The sequence below is a fragment of the Ictidomys tridecemlineatus genome, chromosome 4 (genome assembly GCF_052094955.1).
Source record: "Ictidomys tridecemlineatus isolate mIctTri1 chromosome 4, mIctTri1.hap1, whole genome shotgun sequence".
Lineage (NCBI taxonomy): Eukaryota > Metazoa > Chordata > Mammalia > Rodentia > Sciuridae > Ictidomys > Ictidomys tridecemlineatus.
The window spans coordinates 31,469,310-31,493,514 of record NC_135480.1 but is presented as its reverse complement, the minus strand read 5'-3'; the positions used below and the strand labels follow the sequence as shown (position 1 = coordinate 31,493,514).

The following is a 24,205-nucleotide window of genomic DNA, read 5'->3' as shown; positions in this document are numbered from 1 at the left end:
CTAGTATTCCAGATGGGGTAGGCAAGGATAGCAAAAGCTAGTAGAAAATTCGTTGAAATGTTTACATAAAGTATCAAAATGGTCACTTAGGTCACCTGCCTTTTTCAAAAGGCCAAGATTTATTTTCCACAACAGGGCCACATTTTTCCCCCTCCTAACCAGTACAACTACACAGTATTCATTTAGTCATGCAGGGTGGGAAAGACTAAAGTTAAGTGGTGTACTGGGAGACTGAAATTTGTCCCGAGTTGAATCTTCTCTGTGAACAGCAGACAACGGAGAAGTTACAAAGAAAATTCCCTGAACAGAAGTGGGAACGGGTTTTATATCCACCAGGGGGAGACCACATTAAAAGGTGCCAGCAGAGTTGGTAACCTTTTCTAACGCTTTTTTCCCTTATGCAGCAATTATCCCTCATGTCCCACCCACTAAACCTAAGTCCCTAAGGTCACAGCTTCTTGCTATGTATTCTCTGAAACAACTACATGTAAGATATTTTTCTAACAAGCAACGAACTTCCATTTAAATACCATGTTAATTTATACCCAGACTCCACACACGCATCCTCCTGTTAATTTAATGTGTACCAAACGTAGAAAATCACTGCAAAAAGCAAGTATCTGGCCATTGGGTTATTGGTCTTTTAGGTCATCTTTTCAGAGGTGCTCCAGCACTGAACCCCTGGATTTCCAGCCTCAACTTCCCAAGGAACTAGGGTGCTTTCCTTCAAGAGCCTTTCCTCTCCTTTCCTGTCTTTGCTCTAACCCTTCTTTTCCCACAGCAAACCAGGTCCCAAATCACCTGACCCTGAGTTACTTTGGAATCAACACAGATTCCTTTGGCAGCCAGCCCCATGGTCTTTAGTTGCTGCCCTCCTGTGACCTCTAGACATTGCTCTCCTGAGTCAGGAGGATTTATTTGTTCTTAACAGGGAGGGGATGCATGAAAAACTCAATGCATTTATTACCATGACGTAATCTTAAGCATTTATATTCCAGGCCCAATTGCTAAGTGCCGAACATGGATTGGTTCGTGTAAACCTCAGAAAAAGTTCGGTGAAGAGGGTACTCCCTCGTCCCAGGTGAGCACACTGAGGCACAGGGCAGTGAAGCACTTGCTGGATCCTCCAGGCAAGGCACTGCGCAATGTGCTTTGAATCTAGCTGGTCTGGGCCGTGGCTCAGGGCCGGCGCGGATTCGCAAGGATCCGCCTAGTGAAACGCTTTACCTGGCGGCGGCTTGCTGGGTGGCTGGCCCGAGGCGTCTGGTGCTGAGGCGGTCGCAGGTTACACGCCTCCCCCAGGAGGCACGTGACGGACAGGGGCGGGGCCTGACGGAGCCCCGCCCCCGTCTAGTTAACTGGCGGCACTTAGCGCGGGCGCCCAGTGAGCGGAGCAGCGGCGGTCTCCGAGGTGGCGTCCCGGCAGCCAGGGCCATGGCCACCGTGCGGGAGAAGGCGGCCGCGCTGAAACTCTCGACTTTGCACAGTCCGGCGCAGAGGCCTCCCGGTAAGTGCCGAAGATGCCTCCGAAGGGCGGCGAAGGCTGTGGTCCGCGTGGGGCGGGAGCCGGGTGTGGGGCGTTCATCCGCTCGCGCCGGTTCCGCGGGCTTGGTGAGCCCCGCACAGCTGTGTCCCGGGCGGGCGCCGTCGCGTTGCGGGAGGTTCCTCTCCGCTGGTGGGCTGCGGCCCGCTTTTTAGTAAGTCACCGAAACTTGAACCGCTCCGCGCGTTGGTCTCTGTGCGGGCTACTTGCCAGGCACCGGCCGTGGATGTCGCGGAGAGGCTCCGCGTGGTGAGGTTGTGTGGAATTTGGGAATTTCTTTGGTCCTTGTCTCGAGCACATAGTTGACTACACAGTAGTAGTAGACCTCTCTGGGAGTGATGAGAATTTTCTGTTATAAGTTATCCAGGCAACATCTTGGTCTTCAAGGTATTTTTAAAACATTTTCTGTGTAAACAGTACTTAAGCGAATTGAAGTTTTTGGTCTTTTTTTTTTTCTTTAATAATTACATGACATTAGGAGATAAGATGGTGACCTCTGCTACTGTAGTTTTGGGGGGGTTGGTTTAGGATTTTTGTTTCTTCAGATGTTTTAACAAATGAACAGAATCAGATGATCGGCTCTAAAATTTTGACCCTAACATATCTACAACTCAGTAAATAGGGTGACTCAAATGACTCTTAATGATATTCAGACAACACTTGGCTTTTTTGAGGGGGGCACGACTCCTCTTTCAGGCCAAATGGGTGGATCTCAGTGGCCCCCCCTTTCTTGTGTTTGACTTACTAATTAATGCTCCTTTTAATCTTCAAGATGCTAATGATGAATTGTGATAGAGAACAACTTTTCATTTGTGCTTTCCTAAAACAGATTATAATATTAACCATATTCTGCTCCCACTTACAGGAATAAGGACATAATACGATCTTTTTGATTACATTGTGAAGAGAAGGAAAACTTTAAAATTCAGGAATTTAAAAACAAATAATATTAAAACAGTTTTGAGACAGCATTAGGCTCGGAGTGAATTAAATTTTCCAAATTTCACCTGATTCAAAACATGGTGCTCCATGTCTCCTCTAACTGCTGAAATGTCAATTCTGGGCTTTAGGCATTTTTGAACAAGTTCTTGGATGGTGTGAGGGAGTATGTATTCAAAATTGAAGCAGGTGACATGCTAGTTAGTGGATTTTTGAATCACAGAGAAAGACCACTGTCTTCTACACCAGATGCAGTGGGCAGTTATGGGCTCACTGCTTGTTCTCATTTGTTTTGCTAGCTGCACCTGGAATTTCTACTTGTTAGCATTTGTTAATCCCTCTTCCACCCTTGAGTTAGTTGCCTTTCCTCAGTCCTAGTGAGCAAGGAGCTAAGGATTCTTGGGTCTTTGCCATTCCATGTGTGCTCTGGCAAGCAGCTTTGTACTTTTCCTTCTCCACAGATTAGTAACTCTTTAATACCTTGAGGGCTATAATAACTGAGGACCTGATTTTTGTAGAAGAAATTAGGTTTATATGCTAACCTTCAGCCAGTACTTCAAAGATCCTTGTCTTCTAATATAGACATACAGGAAAGTGGGATGTTATCTTGTTATCCCTTTATGATGTAACCTAATTCTTTGAATTTGCCTGGTATCACTTTCCAGAGAGCTCAAAGTACTTCCCATATGCTCCCATTAATCTATGTGAATTAAATAGGGGCCATTGCTTATCATATCTTAAAATTGCTTTTATTAGCAAAGGTTTATTTTGCATATTTTACCTGTCTGCAGGTAAAGTGATAGAGTGCTTGCCTCTTTTCAGAGGCAGTTTCAGCATATCTCTAATAACAAATAGGAGAAAGATAAATTTTGAACTACCAAAACAAATATCCAGTAAAAGTGTTGCAATCCTGATATCAGTAGTATAGGAAGTTTTTTTTTTCTCCAATCACAGATACCAGTTTTAACACTCTCAGATACAATTCTGTTTACATTTGTCTGTTTTCATGAAGTTTTGGTTATTGTCCAATAAATGTAGTTCTTTCCTTTGTTTTTTCAAATTCTGTATTGTTTTAAACTCCTGAAAAAAATGGTTCTTTTTATTTTTGGTTCTGGGGATTGAACTCAAGGACACTCAACCACTGAGGTACATCCATATTTTGTATTTTGTTTTAGAGACTAAGTCTTGCTTAGTGCCTTGCTTTTGCTGAGGCTGACTTTGAACTCATGATTCTCTTACCTTCTGAGCCGCTGGGATTACTGGCATGCACCACTGCACCCGCCATCAAAAAAAATGCTTCTTAAATACAATTTTCTGCTGTCCTCCTTTTCCTCCCTTCCTCTCCCCTCCCATCACTTATACGTGACTGCATGACCAATGTGATTCTGCAACCTGTATACTCAGAAAAATGAGAAATTATATCCATCTGATTTGAAATTATGATATGTCAAGATAATTGTACTTTCATGTGTAACTAATTAAAATAAATTAAAAAATCCAAATAGAGTTAGTATAAGACACTGTACTCTGAGCCATATTCTTTTTCTTAATGATAAGCAATGATTTGTCTTAAGCATAAAATAAGGTTTTTAGATGCAATGTAAATTTTAAAAAAATGTAAATTTGTTTTCCTCACCTTCATAGAACTATAATATAAAACTCATCTTAAAAAAATAAAATTTTCTTAAATTCAGAATGGTTTAGGATTAATAAGTTTATTTGACTGAATTCCTTCCAGAGCTTAACATCATTACCCAGGTGGAAGAAGGTAAAAATAAGTTCCTTGGGGAAGGGGGGACTATATCCTGAGTTCAGAGAAAGGAAGAGGAAGAAGGGTACCTCCTTTCTTTCTTTTTTTTTTTTAATAAATTTAAAATTTTATAATAGACTTACAAAAAATCATAGTTGGTACAAAGAGGGCTTGGGTTGTGGCACAGTGATAGAGTGTTTGCCTAGCATGTGTGAGGTACTGGGTTTGATCCTTAGCACCACACAAACATGAATAAATAAAATAAACATATTGTGTCCATCTACAACTAAAAAAAAAAAGTACATAGAGTTCTCACCCTATACTTAGTTTCTTTTGTTATCTTACATGAGTATGGTCCATCTGGCGCTTTAATGAACCAATATTAACACATGGTTATGAACTAAAAGGTCCATACTTTACTCAGATTTTCTTAGTTTTTCCCAGTGCCCTTTTTCTCTTTCAGGATCCCATCCAGGATATTACATTGCATTGAGTTGTCATATTTTCTTAGGCTCTTCCAGACTGCCCCCCAACATTTTCTGTGTGTGTGTGTGTGTTTCTGGCATTTGTACCCAGGGATGTTCTTCCACTGAGCTATATCCCCAGCCTCCTTTTTTTAGTTTGAGGCAGAGTCTGGCTATATATCCAGGCAGGGCTGGCTTTGAATTTTCAGTCCTCCTGCCTTAGCCTCTAGCTGGGGATTTTAGGCATGTGTCTCCTTTTTTAATGAAACATCTGTTCATTGCTGAACACTGTTAGCCACATCAACATATCTTATCTCATAACCCTCACAGTAACTTAGAGAAGCAGAGTGACCTCTTGAAAAAGCAACATAAGAGTTAGGCAGTTTGCCCAAGTTCATATTATTAGTAAATGATAGACCAAAGAGTGGAACACAGGTCTCTGGGACTCCAAAGTCCATGCCTATCTTACTCTTTATATTCTTAGCACCCAGCACTGTGCCTGCCGTGTTAGCACAGTTGTTTACATCTGAACAATATTAGGTTAACCCAGGCATTCATAATCTGGGCACTATTGACATATTCTTCGTTGTGGGAACTGTCCTGTGCATTGTAGCATATTTAGAAGCATCCCTGGCCTCTGTTCATTAAATGCCAATAACACTATCTGCCCCATTGTGATAACTAGAAATGTCTCCATACATGCCCTGGGAGAGTAAAATGATCCATTGAGAACCACTTCAAATAGCGCTAAAAAACTTTATAAAAAACTTCAAATAGCGCTTAAAAACTTTATAAAAGTTTTAAAAAAACTTTTATAAACTGGGCACAGTGGCACAGGCCTGTAATCCCAGCGGCTCTGGAGGCTGAGGCAGGAAGATCTCGAGTTCAAAGCCAGCCTTAGAAATAGGCCCTGAGCAACTTAGTGAGATCCTGTCCTAAAATAAAAAATAAAAAGGGCTGGAGATGTGTCTTAGTGGTTAAGTACCCTTTGGTTCAATCCCCTGTACCACACACACAAAAAAAGCTTTTATAAAAAGAAGGGGAGGAACTCTACCTTTTTTTTTTTTTTTTTTTTTCCTTAGGGGGCTCCGGATTTAGCTCAATGGCAGAACTCTTGGCTAGCATACACAAGAACCTGGGTTTGATCCCGAGCACTCCCCTTCAAATAAATGTTTTTAGTAGTTAACAATAATCTATAACTAATAAATATTCATTGACCAGTTGTTTTATGTTGTGGTTCTTGGTCTCTGTAAAGCAAAATATCTATAAATTATAAGGAAAATTGAAAGAAATAGGGCTCTAACTCACTGTTTATTAAAGTTTTATGGAAAAAAGATGAGTTTCAGAATTTTTTTAATTCATTCTAAAGCCTAAGAATATAAAGTAGATTGTTATATGCTCATTTAGAGGTAGTGTATTTTGGAAATTGTGTGCATGGTTACCTTACACTGGAATCCAGTTATACTTATGTATTGATCATCTGAGGATTTAATATAATCTCACCATTGGAAGAAATTATAGAATTGTTTACCCTAAAGTAGGTTTTCACAGAAGGACTAGAGCTGTTGACTGCATGGATCATGGATGGTTGATGCAGATTATCTCCTTCTAACTTTTTTTTTTAAGTACTGGGGATTGAACCCAGGGTGCTTAACCACTGAGCCATATACCCAGGCCTTTTTATTTTTTATTTTGGGACAAGGTCTCACTAAGTTGCTTAGGGCCTCACTAAGTTGCTGAGGCTGACTTTGAACTTGCATCCACCATGCCTGGCTTCCTTGTAACTTTTTTTTTTTTTAAAGAGAGAGAGGGGAGAGAGAGTGTGTGTGTGTGTGTGTGTGTGTGTGTGTGTGTGTGTGAGAGAGAGAGAGAGAGAGAGAGAGAATTTTTAATATTTATTTCTTAGTTATTGGTGGACACAACATCTTTGTTTGTATGTGGTGCTGAGGATTGAACCCGGGCCGCACGCATGCCAGGCGAGCGCGCTACCGCTTGAGCCACATCCCCAGCCCCTTCTTTGTAACTTTTGAGTAAGTGTAATTTCTTGACATATCTGCTTTATAACTTGAGTTTAAAGGGATTAAAAGTAATAACTTGACTATTTAGTGTGCATTCTAGAAGTGAAGATAATTAGTATTTCACATACATATCAGGGTTCAATATTATCTGGGAAATTTAACTTTCATTGTTGTTGGTAAACTTTTTTAGATAGTGTCCATGTTTGTGTGAAGGACAGGTCTTGTTTTTTCAAGCAGATAAAGATGAAACTGCTGAAAAAGCAAGTAAATGATTAACAAGTCTAGATTTGATCTGGTGTTTAAGAGCATATGTAATGCTAGAAATCTAGTTTTAAAATAATCTGAGTATTTTATTAGACCACTTTGTGATTTTTGTGTCTAGTAAGGTGAAATTTGTCCCCATGTTTCATTTGTTACCTATTGGTGCCGCAGTCTGGCTGGGCACAAAATCACGAGCCACTCACAGCCTTGTAGATTCAAACAGCAATTCTTTATTCCCGAACTGTCACTGGCACTCTACAAACATGTTCCGCCCGCAAAATTCACGTACTCCACCAGGCTTTTTATCCCAAATAATTTCTGAATCCCAGGAGAACTCAATGGGAACTCAACGATAGGGCGTGCCTGAGGCAGCAGGATACTCCCTAAAACCTGATCCGCCCTAATCCAGTAGGATCCTCCTTAAACCCGGATCCACCCTGGTCCTTGAGCAGGGTCACCTTTCTCAAACATACATGCAATGTCACTTCATATGTCCATTTCCATGAGTCCTTCCTCTAAGCAACATGGGGTACGCTGGCAAGAAAATTTTGATGCGTCATTCCTACTTGGCAATGGCTCTCAGCATATTGGTCTGTCTTTTTTTGGGGGGAGGGGGTGCTGGGGATTGAACTCGGGGGCACTCAATCATTGAACCACATCCCCAACCCTATTTTGTATTTTATTTAGAGACAGGGTCTCACTGAGTTGCTTAGGGCCTCAATAAATTGCTGAGGCTGACTTTGAACTTGTGATCCTCCCAAGCCCCTGGGATTACAGGCATGTGCCACCTTGCCAAGCTTGGTTTGTCATAGTCTATCTGATATCCATAGTCTATCTAAATGCACAAGTTACAACTTCTTGGATTTATAAAAATTTAAAGACTGTAGTGTAGACCTGAAACCAATCTTGAACATAGGGTTCAATTGTTATGTCAGTAGATGAAGAAACCAATTTATAGACATTAAATTTCTTACCCAGGATTATGAAGCTGGTTTCTAGACCCTTAGATTCCACTTGTTGTGATACTTTTAGAAAATGCTTGGGGCTGGGGATGTAGCTCACAGGGTCCCTGAACTCAATCCCCAGTATTGCCAAAAAAAAAAAAAAAGAAAAGAAAAAAAAACTGCTTGACCATCTATTCATAAGAAAACCTCAAGATGTAGATAGTGATGAATTTTAATGAGTTATTTACCTCATATGCAAGTGAGGTTTGTGGACAAGCTGAAGCTTAGATCCTGATTGCTAGATTTAACAAAACATTCATTCTATATTTCTGATCTCTTGAATCCTGTTTAGATATCACAGTAAGTCATTTTCCTAGGCTGTGGGGTGCTATACTAATATTCATTTCAGCTCTTAGATGATGATAAGTACATATTAGACCAGCATGTGGGGGATCTGTATCCAACTTGTGAAGTCAGCATTAAAAAAAAAAAAAAAAAAAAACCAGGTTATCCTGGTGTGGGTTTTGGCACATTTACTTGTCAAGTCCAGGGTATGTTATGAACATGTATGAACATGAGCTAGTTTGGATCTGTGGGTGGTGATGCTTGAGGGGAAATATTCCAGATGCAAAGGTTGGGAATTAATAGTCAATGAGCACAAAGGGGACCTGAAAGGGCTGAATTGTATCATGCCTGAGGACTCTGGGAGCATGTGGCTCACAGGTACCCACTCTTCTGCTCTAACCTGTTCTTTAATCTTTTATACAGTGTTATCCAACCCAAAGAACTTCCTGATTTCCCACATTTAAGCCACAAACTTATATGGGGGGATTTATTCTTTATCTCTTAATTCCCCTGTAAATATTACCCTTTTCCATGTCATTGAGGCTGTATTTTCCTCCCTCTCAGCCCCCTTCAGTTGTTTTATTAATCTCAAACTAATAAGTGACTTTGCCTTATCTTTTAGGATTTGTATAGCTCAGATGTTAAGACTGTGTGTTTCATCTTTAATATTATCACTAGCCCAGCCAAGTATGGTGGTACACAGTTACTGGAGAGGAAGAAGTGGGAGAATAGCTTGAACCCTGGAGTTCAGGACCAGCTGGGCAACATAGTGAGACCTATCTCTTTAAAAAATCATTAGCCTAGAAGTCTGTTTCACTGGTACCTAAAAGGGAGTCTCATAGTTCCAACTTGGAATCTTGTCTGTCTTCCTGTCTTATTCCTGTGTACTGTAGATAGTATTTATTCTGGAATGTTTGATATGTTACCTTATTTTAGGAGTTGTGGCTGTTTTTACATACCTTGGTTAAGGATTCAAATCCTAGAGTTGTTTTGTTTCTTCTAATCTTTTTGGTTTTCTTTTTTTCTTTTTTTTTTTTTTGTGATGCCAAGGATTGAATTTAGGACCTCACTCATGCAAACCAAAAAAGTGCTCTACCACTGACCTACATCTCTAGCCCTTTTTATTTTTTATTTTGAGACTGAATCTTGCTAAATTGCCAAGGCTGACCTTGAATTTCTAATCCTCCTGCCTCAGCCTCCCTAGTCACTGATATTCTAGGCATGAGCCACCATGTCCAATTCACTCTTTGGTTATCTTAAAATTGTTTTACTTACTCCTGTCAAGGGAAGAGAATACTTCCAAGTCTGTTTATCTAGTGTCTGACTTTTTTTTTTTTAAATATCTTTTTAGTTGTCAGTGAACCTTTTATTTATTAATTTATTTATATGTGGTGCTGAGAATTGAACCCAGTGCCTCACACATGCTAGGGAAGTGCTCTACCACTGAGCCATAACCCCAGTTCCCAAGTGCCTGATTTTTTATATATAATATTTAAACACTAGGAAAAAGCTAATATATTTGTTAGCTGTATATCTAAAGTCAAGTTTATTTAACTCACTGAACTTTAATTTCCTCAAAATAGAATTGTTAATAACTATTTCACAGAGAAATATTTCCAGATTAAATGAGAGAAGACACATCTGTCATATTCTGCGTACTCAAATGTTAATAATGATACCATGAAGATTTGAAAAAAGACTAAAGTACGAACACTAAATTCATTTAAATCTGTTATAACATCTGGTATTTTAGAAAATTTAGAGTATTAGCTGTTAATACTTTTTGTTTAGTTATCATCATTAGAGGCAGTATAGCTACTTCTGAGTTTTGGATACCAAGAATGACTTGGACTTGAGCTAGGTGCAGTGGTGCACACCTGTAATCCCTGTGGCTCAGGAGGCTGAGGCAGGAGGATCGAAAGTTCAAAGCCAGCCTCAGCAAGTCCCTAAGCAATTTAGCAAAACCCTGTCTCAAAATTAAAGAATAAAAAGGGCTGGGGATGTTCTTCAGTGGTTAAGTACCCCTGGGTTCAGTTTCTGGTGCAAGTGTGTGTGTGCACACACACAAAGAATGACTTAGACTTGATGTTCCATTATATGCTTGGTTCTTTCGATCCTCCTGCTTCAGCCTCCTGAGCCACAGTTGTTACAGGTGTGCACCACTGCACCTAGCTGAATAAAGTAGGACTAAATACAGCAATAAGTATAGTTCTAGCTTGATATATCTAGTTATTTTCCACAATTCAGGTTTTGTTTTTTGTTTGTTTGCTATCAGGGATTGAAGCCAGGGGTGCTTAACCACTGAGCCATATCCCCAGCCCTTTTTAATATTTTATTAGAGATAGTCTCGATAAGTTGCTTAGGGTCTCACTTAGTTGCTGATGCTGGGTTTGAACTTGTGATCCTCCTGCCTCAGCCTCCAGAATTTCTGGGATTACAGGCATGCAACACCCTCTCCAGCAAACAGTTCAGTTTTTTTTTTTGTTTTTTTTTTTTTAAAGAGAGAGTGAGAGAGGAGAGAGAGAATTTTTAATATTTATTTTTTAGTTCTCGGCGGACACAACATCTTTGTTGGTATGTGGTGCTGGGGCTCGAACCCGGACCGCACGCATGCTAGGCGAGCGCACTACCACTTGAGCCACATCCCCAGCCCCCAGTTCAATTCTTGAAACTGCTCACATGATATTTGGAAGACTGGAAATAATTACTTCATTCTTTGATTCTGATTGAGGAATTAACTTCAATTTTAAAAGATAATTAAAATAATATTGCTGATTATTTTAAATAAATATAATATATCATAAATAATAGGTGGTAAATTCCCCATCTACTTTTGGTATTGAAATAAACAGTCACTTTGTTATTAATTTTCATAGTAAAAATGTTACTTTTTAATTGCTGATAGCTACAAATTTATGCCATTAATGAATAGAGTATAATGACTCAGCACATTCTTTATGTTTATTGTTACACAAGAAATTAATTCCAAATGGCTCACTTAAAATTGGTGGTTTTAGGGCTGGGGTTGTAGCTCAGTGGTAGAGTGCTCACCTCATACATGGAAGGCACTGGGTTCGAACCTCAGCTTCACGTAAAAATAAAATAAAGGTATCGTGTCCATCTATAACTAAAAAAATATTTTTAAAAATGGGTGGTTTTACCTGGGCATGGTGGTGCACGTCTGTAAGCCCAGAGGCTTGGGAGGCTGAGACAGGAGGATCACAAGTTTACAGCCAGCCTCAGCAATTTAGCAAGGTCCTAAACAACTCAGTGAGACCCTGTCTCTAAATAAAATACAAAATAGGGCTGGGGATGTGGCTCAGTGGTCAAGTGCCCCAGAGTTCAATCCTGGGTACCCCTTCTCAAAAAAAAAAAAAAAGATGAGGATCTGAGAGCATAGCTCAGTGGTAAAGCAGGTACTTAGCATGTGCTAGGTCCTGGTTCAATCCCTAGTATCCCCCTCCTGTCCCCCCCCACCCCCCCTAAAAAAAAGTCTAAAGAGTTTTAAAGCCCTTTAGGAACTTATGTTTTCACTGTACACACCTATTTCATTAAACAAAAACAGGAAGATGATTTCAAGTAGCAGTTAATTATAGGTCTCCTTATTCTTTACTATTGTACTGATATATTGTTTTCCTTGTTAGACTATTCAGATAGTCTAAACTTTACTACTACTTTGTCAAGATATCGTAAAAATAAAGGAAGTAATATGCTTAACAAAAATGAGAGCTTAAATTAGAATCACTGAATTTTCAGAGCATCATTGAAAAGAGTAACAAATAGGGCCTTCTCTGTGAAGGAGGAGGAGGGAGGGTGAGGAGTGGGCAGCTAGCAAGGGCATAATTAGCCAGACTCGTTCCATCAGCTTACTGAAACCCAAAGCCTATTTTGTTTCCTTTTTTTTCACGTTTTTCCATATTTTTATTGGTGCATTAGAATTGTATATAATGGTGGGATCTGTTGTCATATATTTGTACATGTACAACAATATGATTGTGCCAGTATCACTCCCCAGTATGTCACTGTTTTCTTTCTTTTTTAAAAATTTTTTTTGACAGTAGAATTCACTTTGATACATAATTCGTAATGGAGTATAATTTCTCATTCTTCTGGTTACACATGATATACAATCCCATTGGTCTATAGTTATATATGTACACAGGGTAATAATGTCTGATTCATTCTACTATCCTTCCTACCCCCTCTTTGTTTTCTTTTTGTTTCCTTTTCTTCTTTGCAGTTTTACCAAATAATCTGTTCATGAAGATGAAGAAAAATAGGAAGCTTGGAAACAAGCCTTTTGGAAGCTTGTTTTCTTTCCTTTGTGTTTGACTAAAATCTTGCTTTATTTCTGTGCTTATCCTGTCTTTGCAGTAGGATGTAAGCTCCTATTGGGCAGGAGTCAATCTTTTTTGTTGTAGTTGTATGTTTTTTATATTATTTTTTACCCTGCTTATTACATATTTAAGTCATAAGTCTGCACAATAGGAAGCTTTAAAAAACTAGTTTATTCCTGCAACCTGTGTATTTGATTGAAAAATCCTTCAGAGTCATAGACCATGAGTAGATTCCAGCACTACCTCTTTCAGTAATGTCTGGAAGTTGCAAGTACCTTCTCTGAATATGTTTTCAGTCTCTCACACAGAGATGATATCTGCCACCTCAGGTTGTTACTGGAGATCAGATAACTTACCTGAGGCACATAGTGAAGTTCCTTGTGCATAAGTGTTAACTGCCCCTGGCTCTATTTGGTCTTCTCCTTCCCGATCTCACATCCTTCTCCACTCCCTCCTTAATCTCAATTCCTGCTGTCCACTCCCTCCACATGCCAGGCTGGTCCCATAGACCTCTTTCTGTCGTAGCAGAAAACACATCCTCAGGGCCTTAGTTCTTTCTTTTCTGTCTATTCTTCCCCCAGATGTCTGCATAGCTTGCTTCCTACTCAGATATAAGCTTTTTTTTTTTTTTTGGCACAGGGGATTTAACCCAGGGGGGTTGTACCACTGAGCCACATCCCCAGCCCTTTTTTGTTATTTATTTTGAGACAGGGTCTCACTGAGTTGTTGGGGGGTGGGGGTATCTCACTAAGTTGCTGAGGATGGCCTTGAACTCATGATCCTCCTCTCAGCCTCCTGTACATTACAAAAGGACACCACTGTGCTGGGCCAGAGATCTTTCCTGACATCTCATTGAAAGCATCATTCTCAGGCTGGGGATGTGTCTCAGTGGTAGAGTGTTTGCCTTGCATGCATGAGGCCCTGGGTTCAATCCTCAGCACCATAAAAAAATAAATTCAATAAAATAGCATTCTCTTCCTAACCTGCCTTTTTCTTTTTGGTGCTGATCAAACACTTATGATATATCATCTGTATCTTCCCACAAAGTCTAAGTCCACATGAACAGGGACTTTATTTTGTTCACTGTCACATGCTAGCACAGAGAACAACATTCAGTATATAGTAGGTACTAAATTTTTTTAACAAATTGCCATCAATAATAATATTTCAGTAATAAGATGCCCTAATAATTTCTCCTTATTAGTAACTTTGGAAATTGCCACTTTTTGCTTAAGGATCATTCAGACCTTATTACAAATGAACAAAGTACTAATTCTTAGTTTTTTTTTTTTGTGATCATCCCCTCCCCCCCCAGGTTTCAGTGTGGCCCAGAAGCCATTTGGAGCCACATACGTATGGAGCAGCATTATAAATACTCTTCAGACACAAGTGGAAGTAAAAAAACGAAGGCATCATTTAAAAAGACACAATGACTGCTTTGTGGGTTCAGAAGCCGTAGATGTCATTTATTCTCATCTAATTCAGAATAAGTACTTTGGTGATGTAGATATTCCTCGGGCCAAAGTGGTGAGAGTGTGTCAGGCACTTATGGACTATAAAGTATTTGAAGCAGTTCCAACCAAGGTCTTTGGAAAAGACAAAAAACCTACATTTGAAGACAGTAGTTGCAGCCTTTATAGATTCACAACAATACATAACCAAGACAGTCAGATGGGCAAAGAGAACAAAGTATATTCACCTTCCAGGTTGGTATATAATGATGACAGATTATCATGGGAATGTTGGCAGGATTTTGTCTACTTTTTTATGAGAGAGTGACTGACTATATATTACTTTCTTAAGCATAACTTGGCTAAGTATGGATCTGAAGATGTATTTGGTAAAGTACAGTGAAATTTTATTAACTTTGTTTCTGCTAAATATAAAATATTTAAGAGATACCAATAAACAGACTTTGATTTTTCTCAAGTTATAGGTAGTGTTAAAAAAAAAAAAGTTAAAAATTTTATTTAGAAAGTGGCCTGAGGATTGGAGATGCAACTCAGTGGTAAAGTGCTTGCCTAGCAAATGTAAGGCCCTGTGTTCTATCACTGGCACTGCCACAGTCTGCCTGGGTACAAATAACCGAGCCGCCACAAAGCCTTGTAGATTCAAACAGCAACTCTTTATTCCCCAACTCTCACCTGCACTGCACACACCACGCAGGAACACACTCCCTCCACCCGGCTCCAGGCTCCACCCAGCTCTGTCCAATCTCCCCGAACCCCAAAGTAGCGGGTGCCCAAGGCAGCAAGAGCATCAATAAAGATCAAATATACAATACAATCAGTCCAGCATCACAGCAATTATATATAGCTTAACTCAAATCATCATCTCAATGGTTCCCTGGCATGACCTTTCAACCATTCCCTCTGACAAATGCCAGGTATCATTCTGACTGGGCTGTGGCTCTCAACATGGCACCACACAGAAGAAAAATAAAGATGGTCTGAGAGAGAGCTGGAGTTGTGGCTCAATGGTAGAGCACTTGCCTTGCGTGCATGAGGCGCACTGGGTTTGATACCCTCACCACATAAAAATAAATAAATAAAAAAGTTAAAGGGAAAAATGGTCTGAGAACAGAAGGAGAAGGCGGCAGGGAGACACCCAGGCTGTTAGAATCCAGAATATGGAAGAGGTCAGAGTGAAAGGACATGTGTGAGAGTGCCAAGGCCTCTTGTGACTATTGAGGAATTTGTTGCTTTTTTTTTTTTTTTTTTTTGGTGGTGGTTGTAGATGGACACAATATCTTTATTTTTATGTGGTGCTGAGGATCAAACCCAATGCCTTTTCCATGCTAGGCAAGAGCTCTACCACTGAGCTACAACCCGAGGCCCTGTTTGTTTGTTCTGGAGACAGGGTCTCACTTGCAGTGTTGCCCAGGCTGGTCTCCAGCTCCTGTGCTCAAGTGATTCTCCTACTTCAAGGATGTGCCACTGTGTCTGGCATATTAAGGAATTTGGATTTGATCATACAGGTGTTGGGGAGGCCACAGAAAGATTTTTAGCACGATGAGTTTATATTTTAGGAAGGCTGGGGATGTAGTTCATTGGTAGAGCACTTGCTTAGCATGAGCAAGATCCTGAGTTTTATTCCCAGCACCAAGCAAAAAAAAAATAAATAAATAAGGAAAAGTGTTCCTGGTAGTTACATGGCAGACTAATAGGGATAGCTAGTTAGGAATTTATTACAGTATTGTAGTCTACAAAATTGAGGGGGGTGTTGAACTAAACAGTATGGGGGAAAGAGAGGTTCATTTAAAGAGAGTGGGCACTGTAGAACCCAGTGGCTGAATACATAATGAACTTAGTTATGAAGTACAACAGTTTTACCTTTCCCTTGTATTCTCAGCTAAACTGTAGAGGTTTCAGTGTAATTTGAAGCTCTCATGATTCAGATCTGACCTAAAGTCAGAATTTGAAAGTTGACTTTCAGATATTTTTTTTTGTCTCTGTATCTAAAACATTATATCGTTTACCTCTGTATACAAAAAGGAAATATGAGGTGGGGCCCCACTTTTTGGATGCAGTCCATATACTTTTTTTGAGACCACTGGGACAGACATGTTTAGGAACTTCGGACATTTTAAAAAAATTTTTTTTTGGGGGGGTTACTGGGGATTGAACTTGGGGCACTAGACCACTGAACCACATCCCCAGCCCTATTTTGTATTTTATTTAGAGACAGGGTCTCACTGAGTTGCTTAGCACCTCACTGTTGCTGAGGTTGGCTTTGACCTCACCATCCACCTGTCTCAGCCTCCCAAACCACTGGGATTACAGGTGTGTGCCTTTGCGCCCATCAATTTTAGGACTTTTTAAAATACATATATAACACCCCTAGAGGGATATGGGACAACAAACAAAGCATATTAATAATTCTGTGGTAAACAAAGGAATGTTCATACTATCTGGGATAAATAAAAGCCATGATAATCTCAAGATAGGGTTTTTTGGTTTACTTTTTATACTGGGGGTTGAGCCAAAAAGTACTCTACCACTGATCTATATCCTTGGTCTTTTTCATTTTTTTGTTTTGAGGCAGGGGCTTACAAAGTTGCTGAAGCTGGCCTTGAACTCGTGATCATCCTGCCTCAGCCTTCTGAGTCATTAGAATTACAGGCCTATACCCAGAATAGGTTTTGTGAACATAAGAATGCTGGATAAACTTTTGACTTTTTTTTTTTTTGGTACTGGGGATTGAACAGGGGCACTTAACCACTGTGCCCATCCCCAGCCTTTTTATTTTGAGATGGGGTCTCACTAAGTTGCTAGGGGTCTCACAAAATTGCTGAGGCTGCCTTTGAACTTGAGTCCTCCTGCCTTAGCTTCCTGAGCTGCTGGGATTAAAGGTGTGTACCACGATGTTTGGCAGGCTTTTGATTTTTAAAAGTTTCAGTTTCAGAATTACAGGTAACATATTGTAGCTCGATATTTGGAAAATAATGAGGACTATCCACTGAAGAATTCCTAGAAATAAAGATAACTATAATGAATTTCAGTTATATTTTATTATGTTTTAAAATTGGTGACTAAAATTTTAGTCACTGAATCATATCCAAATAATTATTCAAAGAATTTCATACAGTATACATATTTTAGGCTTGAGAAAGAAGGTATTTTTTAAAAATATTTTTATTAATTGTTCATGGACTTTTTATTTTATTTACTTATTTATATGTGGTGCTGAGAATGGAACCCAGTGCCCCACACATGCTACACAAGTGCTCTACCACTGAGCTACAACCCCAGCCCCAAGAAGGTTATTTTTTAAATTTTATTTTACTCAATCCTTAGGATTTGTATTTGTTGCATTTTTGTTACGAACTTGCTAGAAACTTTGTTCTCAAATACTGAAATATTTCTGTGGGTATACCACATTTGATTTTAGTTATGCAGATGCATTGTTTAAGTCATCTGATATCAAATCGGACAGTTTGGAAGACCTATTGGAAAATCTGAGCTTAAAGCCTGCTAACTCCCCGTGTGTAAATATCTCTGCAACCTTGTCTCCACAAGGTAAGCTACAGATGAGTAAAGTAAGAAATAGAAGACTAACTTCAAATAAGTTATTTAAAATGTTTCAGTCTTGACCTTTATTAGAATTTATTCAAAGTGCTGAGAAAGAGTGTACTATGTATTAAAGCCATTTATATTACATTTTAACAGAAGTCTATTATCTTTAACAAATACATCAGTGTTAAAACTCTTGAACACTGACTTTTGTCCTATCAGCTGGCAGAGGTTCAAATCTGAAATGTTTTGCATGCAGATTTTTTACTTAAAATATCCTCTCAGATATTTTCTTTCCCCAAGGTTTTATTAGGTTTAGGTTAAGTTTAAAAATTTGAAAATTACATTAAAACATTAACAAAATTCTTATGCTCTTCCTTGTGGCAGTGAAAAGCAGCCTAATGACTTTGATTTCCACCCTCCTTCCCCCATCCTAGTTATGGAAACCCTGAGTAGGATAATCAGCCAATAGTTTCAAACCAGTTTTTAGATTGAATGAATCATTCTTTCTTCCGGAGTCCTTATTAACATGTTATATGACTTGATCTCTTATCTCTGACAGATTGCTTTATATAGTACAAAGAATGAAAAGAATTCCTGTCCAAAGTCTATTCTCCTACACTCTAAACAAATCTTGGATTGTTTTACTTTGTTATAAGAAAGCACTTCAGAAGGTTGACTTTTTCTTTATTTCTTCTTTTTTTGGCCACAAGTATTCTAGCTTAGACCTATGGAGACAGATATTGTGTTGAGCATATAGTAACTATTAATTGTTACCTTTCATCTTGTATTTTTTCCTATGTAGTTATTAATGAAGTGTGGCAAGAAGAAACAATTGGGCGTCTACTACAACTTGTAGACCTTCCACTTCTTGACTCCTTACTCAGACAGAAAGACAATGTACCTAAAGTTCCTCAACCCAAGAAGCAGCCTGACATGGTCAACAGCAGTAACTATCTGGATAGAGGGATTCTCAAGGCCTATGGTGACTCTCAGTATGTGGAAACACATGTAATAATTTCAGTGGTTGTAGGTTGTTTATAGATGTAGTATTCAGATAATATTTTGAATTGTATCCAGAGGGAATCACTTATGCATTGCCACTCGATATTATTAATGCTTGAGAAAAAACAAAATTTTTAAAAGATTTAAATTTATTTATTTACTTAATTTTTTTTGGTACCAGGGATTGAACCCAGGGCACTCAACCCTGAGCCACATCCCCATCCCTTTTTATTTTTTGTTTTGAGACAGGGTCTTGCTAAGTTGTTTTAGGGCTTTGCTAAGTTGCCGAAGCTGGCTTTGAATTAGCAATCCTCCTGCCTCAGCCTCTTGAGCCACTGGGATTACAGGTGTGCATCACCATGCCTGTCTTGAATTTGTTTTTTTTATATTCATTTTGTTTCACATACAACTTGCACATCAAATGAAGAAAATGATTATGCTCCATCATCTTTGTTAAAATGTAGGGCTGAATGGTCTCAAGGTTCCTCAAAGGTTTCTGGAGCAAAATGAACAAATTTGAAAAATTCTTGGAATTCTTGACTACATATGCTTTAATATTCCTCTAGAATGCCTGATAAACATTTATTTTCTAATTAACTTGTTATATCAAGGAAATATAATGAGCCGGGCATGATGGCACACACCTGTAATCCCAGCTGCTGGGGAGGCTGAGGCAGGAGGATAGCGAGATCAAAGCCAGCCTCAGCAACTTAGCAAGGCCCTAAGCAACTTAATAAGATCCTGTCTCAAAAAAAAAAAAAAAAAAAAAAAAAGCAGTGGGGCTGGAGATGTGGCTCAGTGGTTAAGTGCCCCTGTGGTACAAAAAAAAAGTAAGTGCTCGATTCATCAGCACATATACTAAAATTGGAACAATACAGAGAAGATTAGCATGGTCCCTTCACAAGGATGACACACAAATTTGTGAAGCGTTCCATATTAATATATATATATATAAAATGAAAGTAATTCTCACATTTAGCTACAATTCTAAATATAAATCTTAGGGCTCAAAGGCTTAACTTCAGGTGCTGAAGGAATTAAGTTTTTTTTCTTTAAGGAAAAGGTCTATATTCTTTATTACTTTGAAAAAAAATTCTGCTTTTAGCTGGGGACTGAACCCTGGGGCAACTTACCACTGAGGTATTCCCCCAGTCCTTTTTTAAATTTTTGAGACAAGATCTCGCTACATTTCCCAGTTTGGTGATCTTCTGTCCTAGCTTTCCGAGTCACTATGATTACAGGGTGGGCCACTATGCCTTACTAAGGTTATTTTATTTTTAATTATTTTGCCTTAGCAGATATTTTTGCAGTGCAGTTAAGAAGATGGAAATGTTTGAAAGGAATACAATTTATAGATAGATCATATATAGCTCAGTAGGGAACTAGGTTGTATTGCAAAAATACTGATTTATGAGTCAGGTCCAAGATCTAGTCCTACCAGGGGTCTGAGCAAGTAACTTGGGATTCCTGAGTCTACACTGGCAATGTAAAAAGTAGAGTTTGAATTTTGATGCAATAGATAGTTCATTTTGGGGATGAGAGAGGAAGATATACTAAGCTAATTTTTAAATAAAAATCTGTGATATACAATTTAGCCACATATAAAGATAATTAAACACAATTCTTAAGAGTGTAGAAATATATCCTGGTGGCAGTGCTTGAAATGGCTAGTAAATTAGGTAGTGTGTATTTGTTTTTCTTTGCTGTTTAAAGTACTCCCTTCTCCCCCAAGGGAAGATGAGTGGCTCTCTGCTGCGATTGACTGCTTGGAATACCTGCCAGACCAGATGGTGGTAGACATAAGCAGAAACTTTCCTGAGCAACCAGACAGAACAGACATAGTGAAGGAACTTCTGTTTGATGCCATTGGCAAATTTTACAGTAGTAGAGAACCACTATTAAATCACTTATCTGATGTCCATAATGGAATTGCAGAACTCCTAGGTAAGTAAGATCTTCCTGGATTCTAGGCTTTATCTTCTGGAGGAAATAGGAAAAATTGAATCATCCTCAAAATTTGTCCCCAAATACTTCAAACTAGGAATGGATTTGTAATAATGCATAACTCATTTGGATAGAGGCTTTAACAAGCTCTAAAGTTATACAGAAATTTCTGGTTGCCACGGGAGAATACTACTTTTGCTGGAAGCTTAGGTATAAAACAGCAATTCTCTTTGGAAGAATTATCAGCACCTTCATCACCATTCCCCCCCTTCAGTATGTTCAAAATGGGAACTGCTCTCTTTCTACTAGTAAGCCATCTTATTCCATGTCTTATTGGAAATAAATTGGGAGGCTAGGGTTGTGGCTCAGTGATAGAGCACTTGCCTAGCATGTGTGAGGCACTGTGTTTGATTCTTAGCATGGCAAGTAAGTAAGTAAGTAAGTAAATAAAGGTCCATCAACAACTTTAAAAAAATTGGGGATTTCAGAGAATCCCTTCTATTTTTCTCAGATGGTAGAGTTGGATATATCAGTATTATACATATAATATTAAAGAAAAACAAGCTGTTCTACAAAATCAGGAGTTAAATTTAATGCCCTAGATTATATGACAAGGACTTAAGGTATTAGTTGTCAATTTGAGGAAAGACTGCCTTTATAGTATTGTTCATTCCTTCTAATTCCCAGTCTTGTTTTTGCTTTCATAAATAATTTGGAATAAGTGCTCTACTTAGCTTATATTGTAACTTGAGTTTTGGTCCTTTAATATAGTCATATTTAATCAGTTAAAAGCAGTTTTCCTTTCATTTTTGTAAAGTAAATGGGAAGACTGAAATAGCATTGGAAGCTACTCAGCTCTTTCTGAAGCTTTTGGATTCCCAAAATAGAGAAGAATTTAGAAGGCTACTATATTTCATGGCTGTTGCAGCACATCCTTCCGAATTTAAATTACAGAAAGAAGTAAGTCTTTTGTCTAAATGTTAACTGTATTCCATATCCTTAATATTTATGAGACCCATCTGTCAGATTATTCCATCCTCAGCATCAAGTATGCTGAAGTGGATAATAGCTATTATTAAATAATACTTCCTTAGTATTAATTTTTTAAACATGTAATTATAGGCTGTGTTTTATTTTTATAGAGTGACAATCGAATGGTTGTGAAAAGGATATTCTCAAAGGCTATTGTTGACAATAAAAATTTGTCCAAAGGCAAAACTGATCTTCTGGTACTCTTTTTAATGGATCACCAAAAAGATGTTTTTAAGGTAAAACTCTGATAGTAATGAAATTGAGCTTATTTGTAATGGATTACTTATGCATAGCTTAAACTACATTTTAATAATATCTTGTCCCTTCTTTTTAAGATTCCTGGAACTCTACATAAAATTGTTAGTGTTAAACTTATGGCCATACAGAAAGGAAGAGATCCAAATAAAGATGCAGGTAATCCAAGAGATGTTATTTTTACAGTCTTCTGGAGACAAATTCTTGGTATTTATTTGAAAATAAAGTATTTTGCTGTACGTAGTTCATTTCAGCTAAATTCTAAACACTCTCCTTAGAGTATGAGAGCCTCTAATGTCAAAAGCAACTTGCCCAGAGTCAGTCGATAGTGTTTATCCTCTTCAGTGCATTTCACAAAATGGGGAAGAAACACATAAATATAAAAATATTGTTTGACTTTTCCAGTTAAATCTGAGGAATAGTCATTAACTGAACTTTTTTTTTTTTTTTAAACTTAAGGGTATATTTATTGCCAGAGAATTGATCAAAGTGACTATTCCAGCAGTACACAGAAGACGACCAAAGATGAGCTGTTGAATTTACTAAAAACTATTGATGAAGATTCAAAACTGTCTGCCAAAGAAAAGAAGAAATTGTTAGGTCAATTCTATAAGTGTCATCCAAACATCTTTATTGAGTATTTTGGAGACTGAGTTTCTAATATATGTTATGTATTTTAAGAATAAATTATGTATCTTAAAGATCCAATCACATTTGTAAATTTGATTTCTATATGAAACTGTACTTAATAAATTTTTTTTATAACCTTATGTGTCAAAAACTTAAGTTATTGGTCAGATGGTGTAGTGCTGTTGAGTACTGGCTGGCATCTCTTAGGTAGTTGGTTTATAGTTATTGTGCCCAGTGCTTTATAGAACACCATAGGGATTTAGATGATATGACAAGTAGTGTTTATATAAGAATGTACTTAAAAGTGAAAAAGTCTGTAATTACAAATTAATAGACTAGTATGACTTGTGTTTTAAATGGTACTCTTTAAAGTTACAAGATAGAAGAAACAGTCTATGATAAAATGTATTTGCTTATTACCAATAAATTGTAGACAAGCAAAAAAAAAAATCAGACCACCCTAATATTTCTGAAAACGTCATCTATTTTTAAAATATTTTTTTAGACATTGATGGACCTTTATTTTATTCATTTATTTATATGTGGTGCTGAGACTTGAACCCAGTGCCTCACACATGCTAGGTAAGTGCTCTACCACTGAGCCACAGTCTCAGCCTGAAAACTTCATCTTTTTAAACTTCTTGTGGGAGATTTCAAACAGGAATGTGGGAAGAGTGGAATAATGAACTTGCCCATGTACTCATCAACCAATATCTACAATTGTCCACTTCTGGCCAATCTTGTTTAATCTATTTCCCCACCCATTTCCCCCAACAAATTTCAGATAGCATCTCACTTCCTCTAAAAAAAGTTTCAGTGACTATGACCAAAAGATAAGAACATTAAAAAATAACCACAATGTCATCTTCACTCATACAACTGTATAATTTTTATTATCAAATATGCATTTAATGATCAAATTTTCTGATGATCTCAAATGATTTTGACAGTTTGTTCAAAGAGTGAAACAACATCCATAATGTGCTTCTTAAGTTGCTCTTTATTGGTTCTCCCTCCCTCCATCCTTCTTTTCCTTGTCTATCTCTGCTGTCAAATAAACCTGGTCATTTGTCCTTGAGTTTCTCACAGTCTGGATTTTGCCTAGCCTGTCCTTTATCATGTTCCTTTGTGTCCCATATTTCTTATAAATTGGTCACTAGAGCTAAAGTTTTTAACTTTTTAAACAAGTTCATGGTTATTCTGGAGCAACTGTCACAATGTATTTGATAAAGAAGAATACAGCACAATTTGAAAAAAATTACAATACAAATTGAAATTGTTCATCCTTATTTTAACCTTTTAGTTTATTATGAGCCAGGATTTTATATTTTAACTCAGACTTTTAATGAGAGGAAAACAAACAATGAATAGTATTCTGCTATTAAAGTAATGATCTTTCATTTTCTGGTGTAACTGATGCTGGCTAGTCTCCAAAAGGAAAGCTGAGGACTAATATTAATATTCACAATATATAATCTATGATACCAATTTAATAAAGCAAGGAAAGTCAGGTTTTCTGTATAGGAAGAAGGTGGGGTAGCACCTTTCTTTACAATTAGGTGAAAGAAAGAGTTCATGACTTAAATGTGAGCAAATTTTCATAACAAGCTATAACTGGTGAGACCAACATTGTTGGCACAACAACTGTACTATCTGACTTTCAATCTTTATTTTGCACATAATTAGCATGATTATTTGGCAACCAAACTAACACCTTCAGGGGAAG

The 24,205-nt window shown here is 38.0% G+C and overlaps 1 protein-coding gene, 1 long non-coding RNA gene and 1 other non-coding gene across 28 annotated transcripts in view; 2 read left to right on the top strand and 1 right to left on the bottom strand.

Annotated features, from left to right (window-relative positions):
- Positions 1-1,436, bottom strand: part of LOC110598365 (uncharacterized) — a 74,243-nt gene extending 72,807 nt beyond the window's left edge. For 25 of the 26 annotated variants that reach the window (XR_013437647.1, XR_013437641.1, XR_013437642.1 and 22 more), the window contains exon 1: positions 1,228-1,436. This is a non-coding gene — a long non-coding RNA (uncharacterized LOC110598365). The remainder of the gene's footprint in view (positions 1-1,227) is intronic. The other variant, XR_005733574.2, reaches the window with a different exon arrangement.
- On the top strand, positions 1,381-22,619 carry Depdc7 (DEP domain containing 7). The gene is made up of 9 exons (XM_005327437.4): positions 1,381-1,507; positions 13,917-14,307; positions 17,492-17,619; positions 18,419-18,608; positions 20,351-20,562; positions 21,380-21,522; positions 21,705-21,830; positions 21,930-22,008; positions 22,309-22,619. Exons 1-9 carry the CDS (start codon positions 1,435-1,437, stop codon positions 22,500-22,502), a joined length of 1,536 nt encoding a protein of 511 aa, XP_005327494.1. The 5' UTR covers positions 1,381-1,434; the 3' UTR covers positions 22,503-22,619.
- On the top strand, positions 19,453-19,559 carry LOC120890235 (U6 spliceosomal RNA). Its single transcript, XR_005734476.1, has one exon. It is a non-coding gene; the product is annotated as a U6 spliceosomal RNA (small nuclear RNA).
- Positions 22,620-24,205: the final 1,586 nt, after the last annotated feature.

Coding starts and splice junctions, on each gene's coding strand:
- Depdc7 (XM_005327437.4), top strand. CDS start 1,435: ATGGCCACCGTGCGGGAGAAGGCGGCCGCGCTGAAACTCTCGACTTTG. Junction 1,508..13,916: donor TCCGGCGCAGAGGCCTCCCG/GTAAGTGCCGAA, acceptor CTCCCCCCCCAG/GTTTCAGTGTGGCCCAGAAG. Junction 21,831..21,929: donor ACCAAAAAGATGTTTTTAAG/GTAAAACTCTGA, acceptor CTTCTTTTTAAG/ATTCCTGGAACTCTACATAA.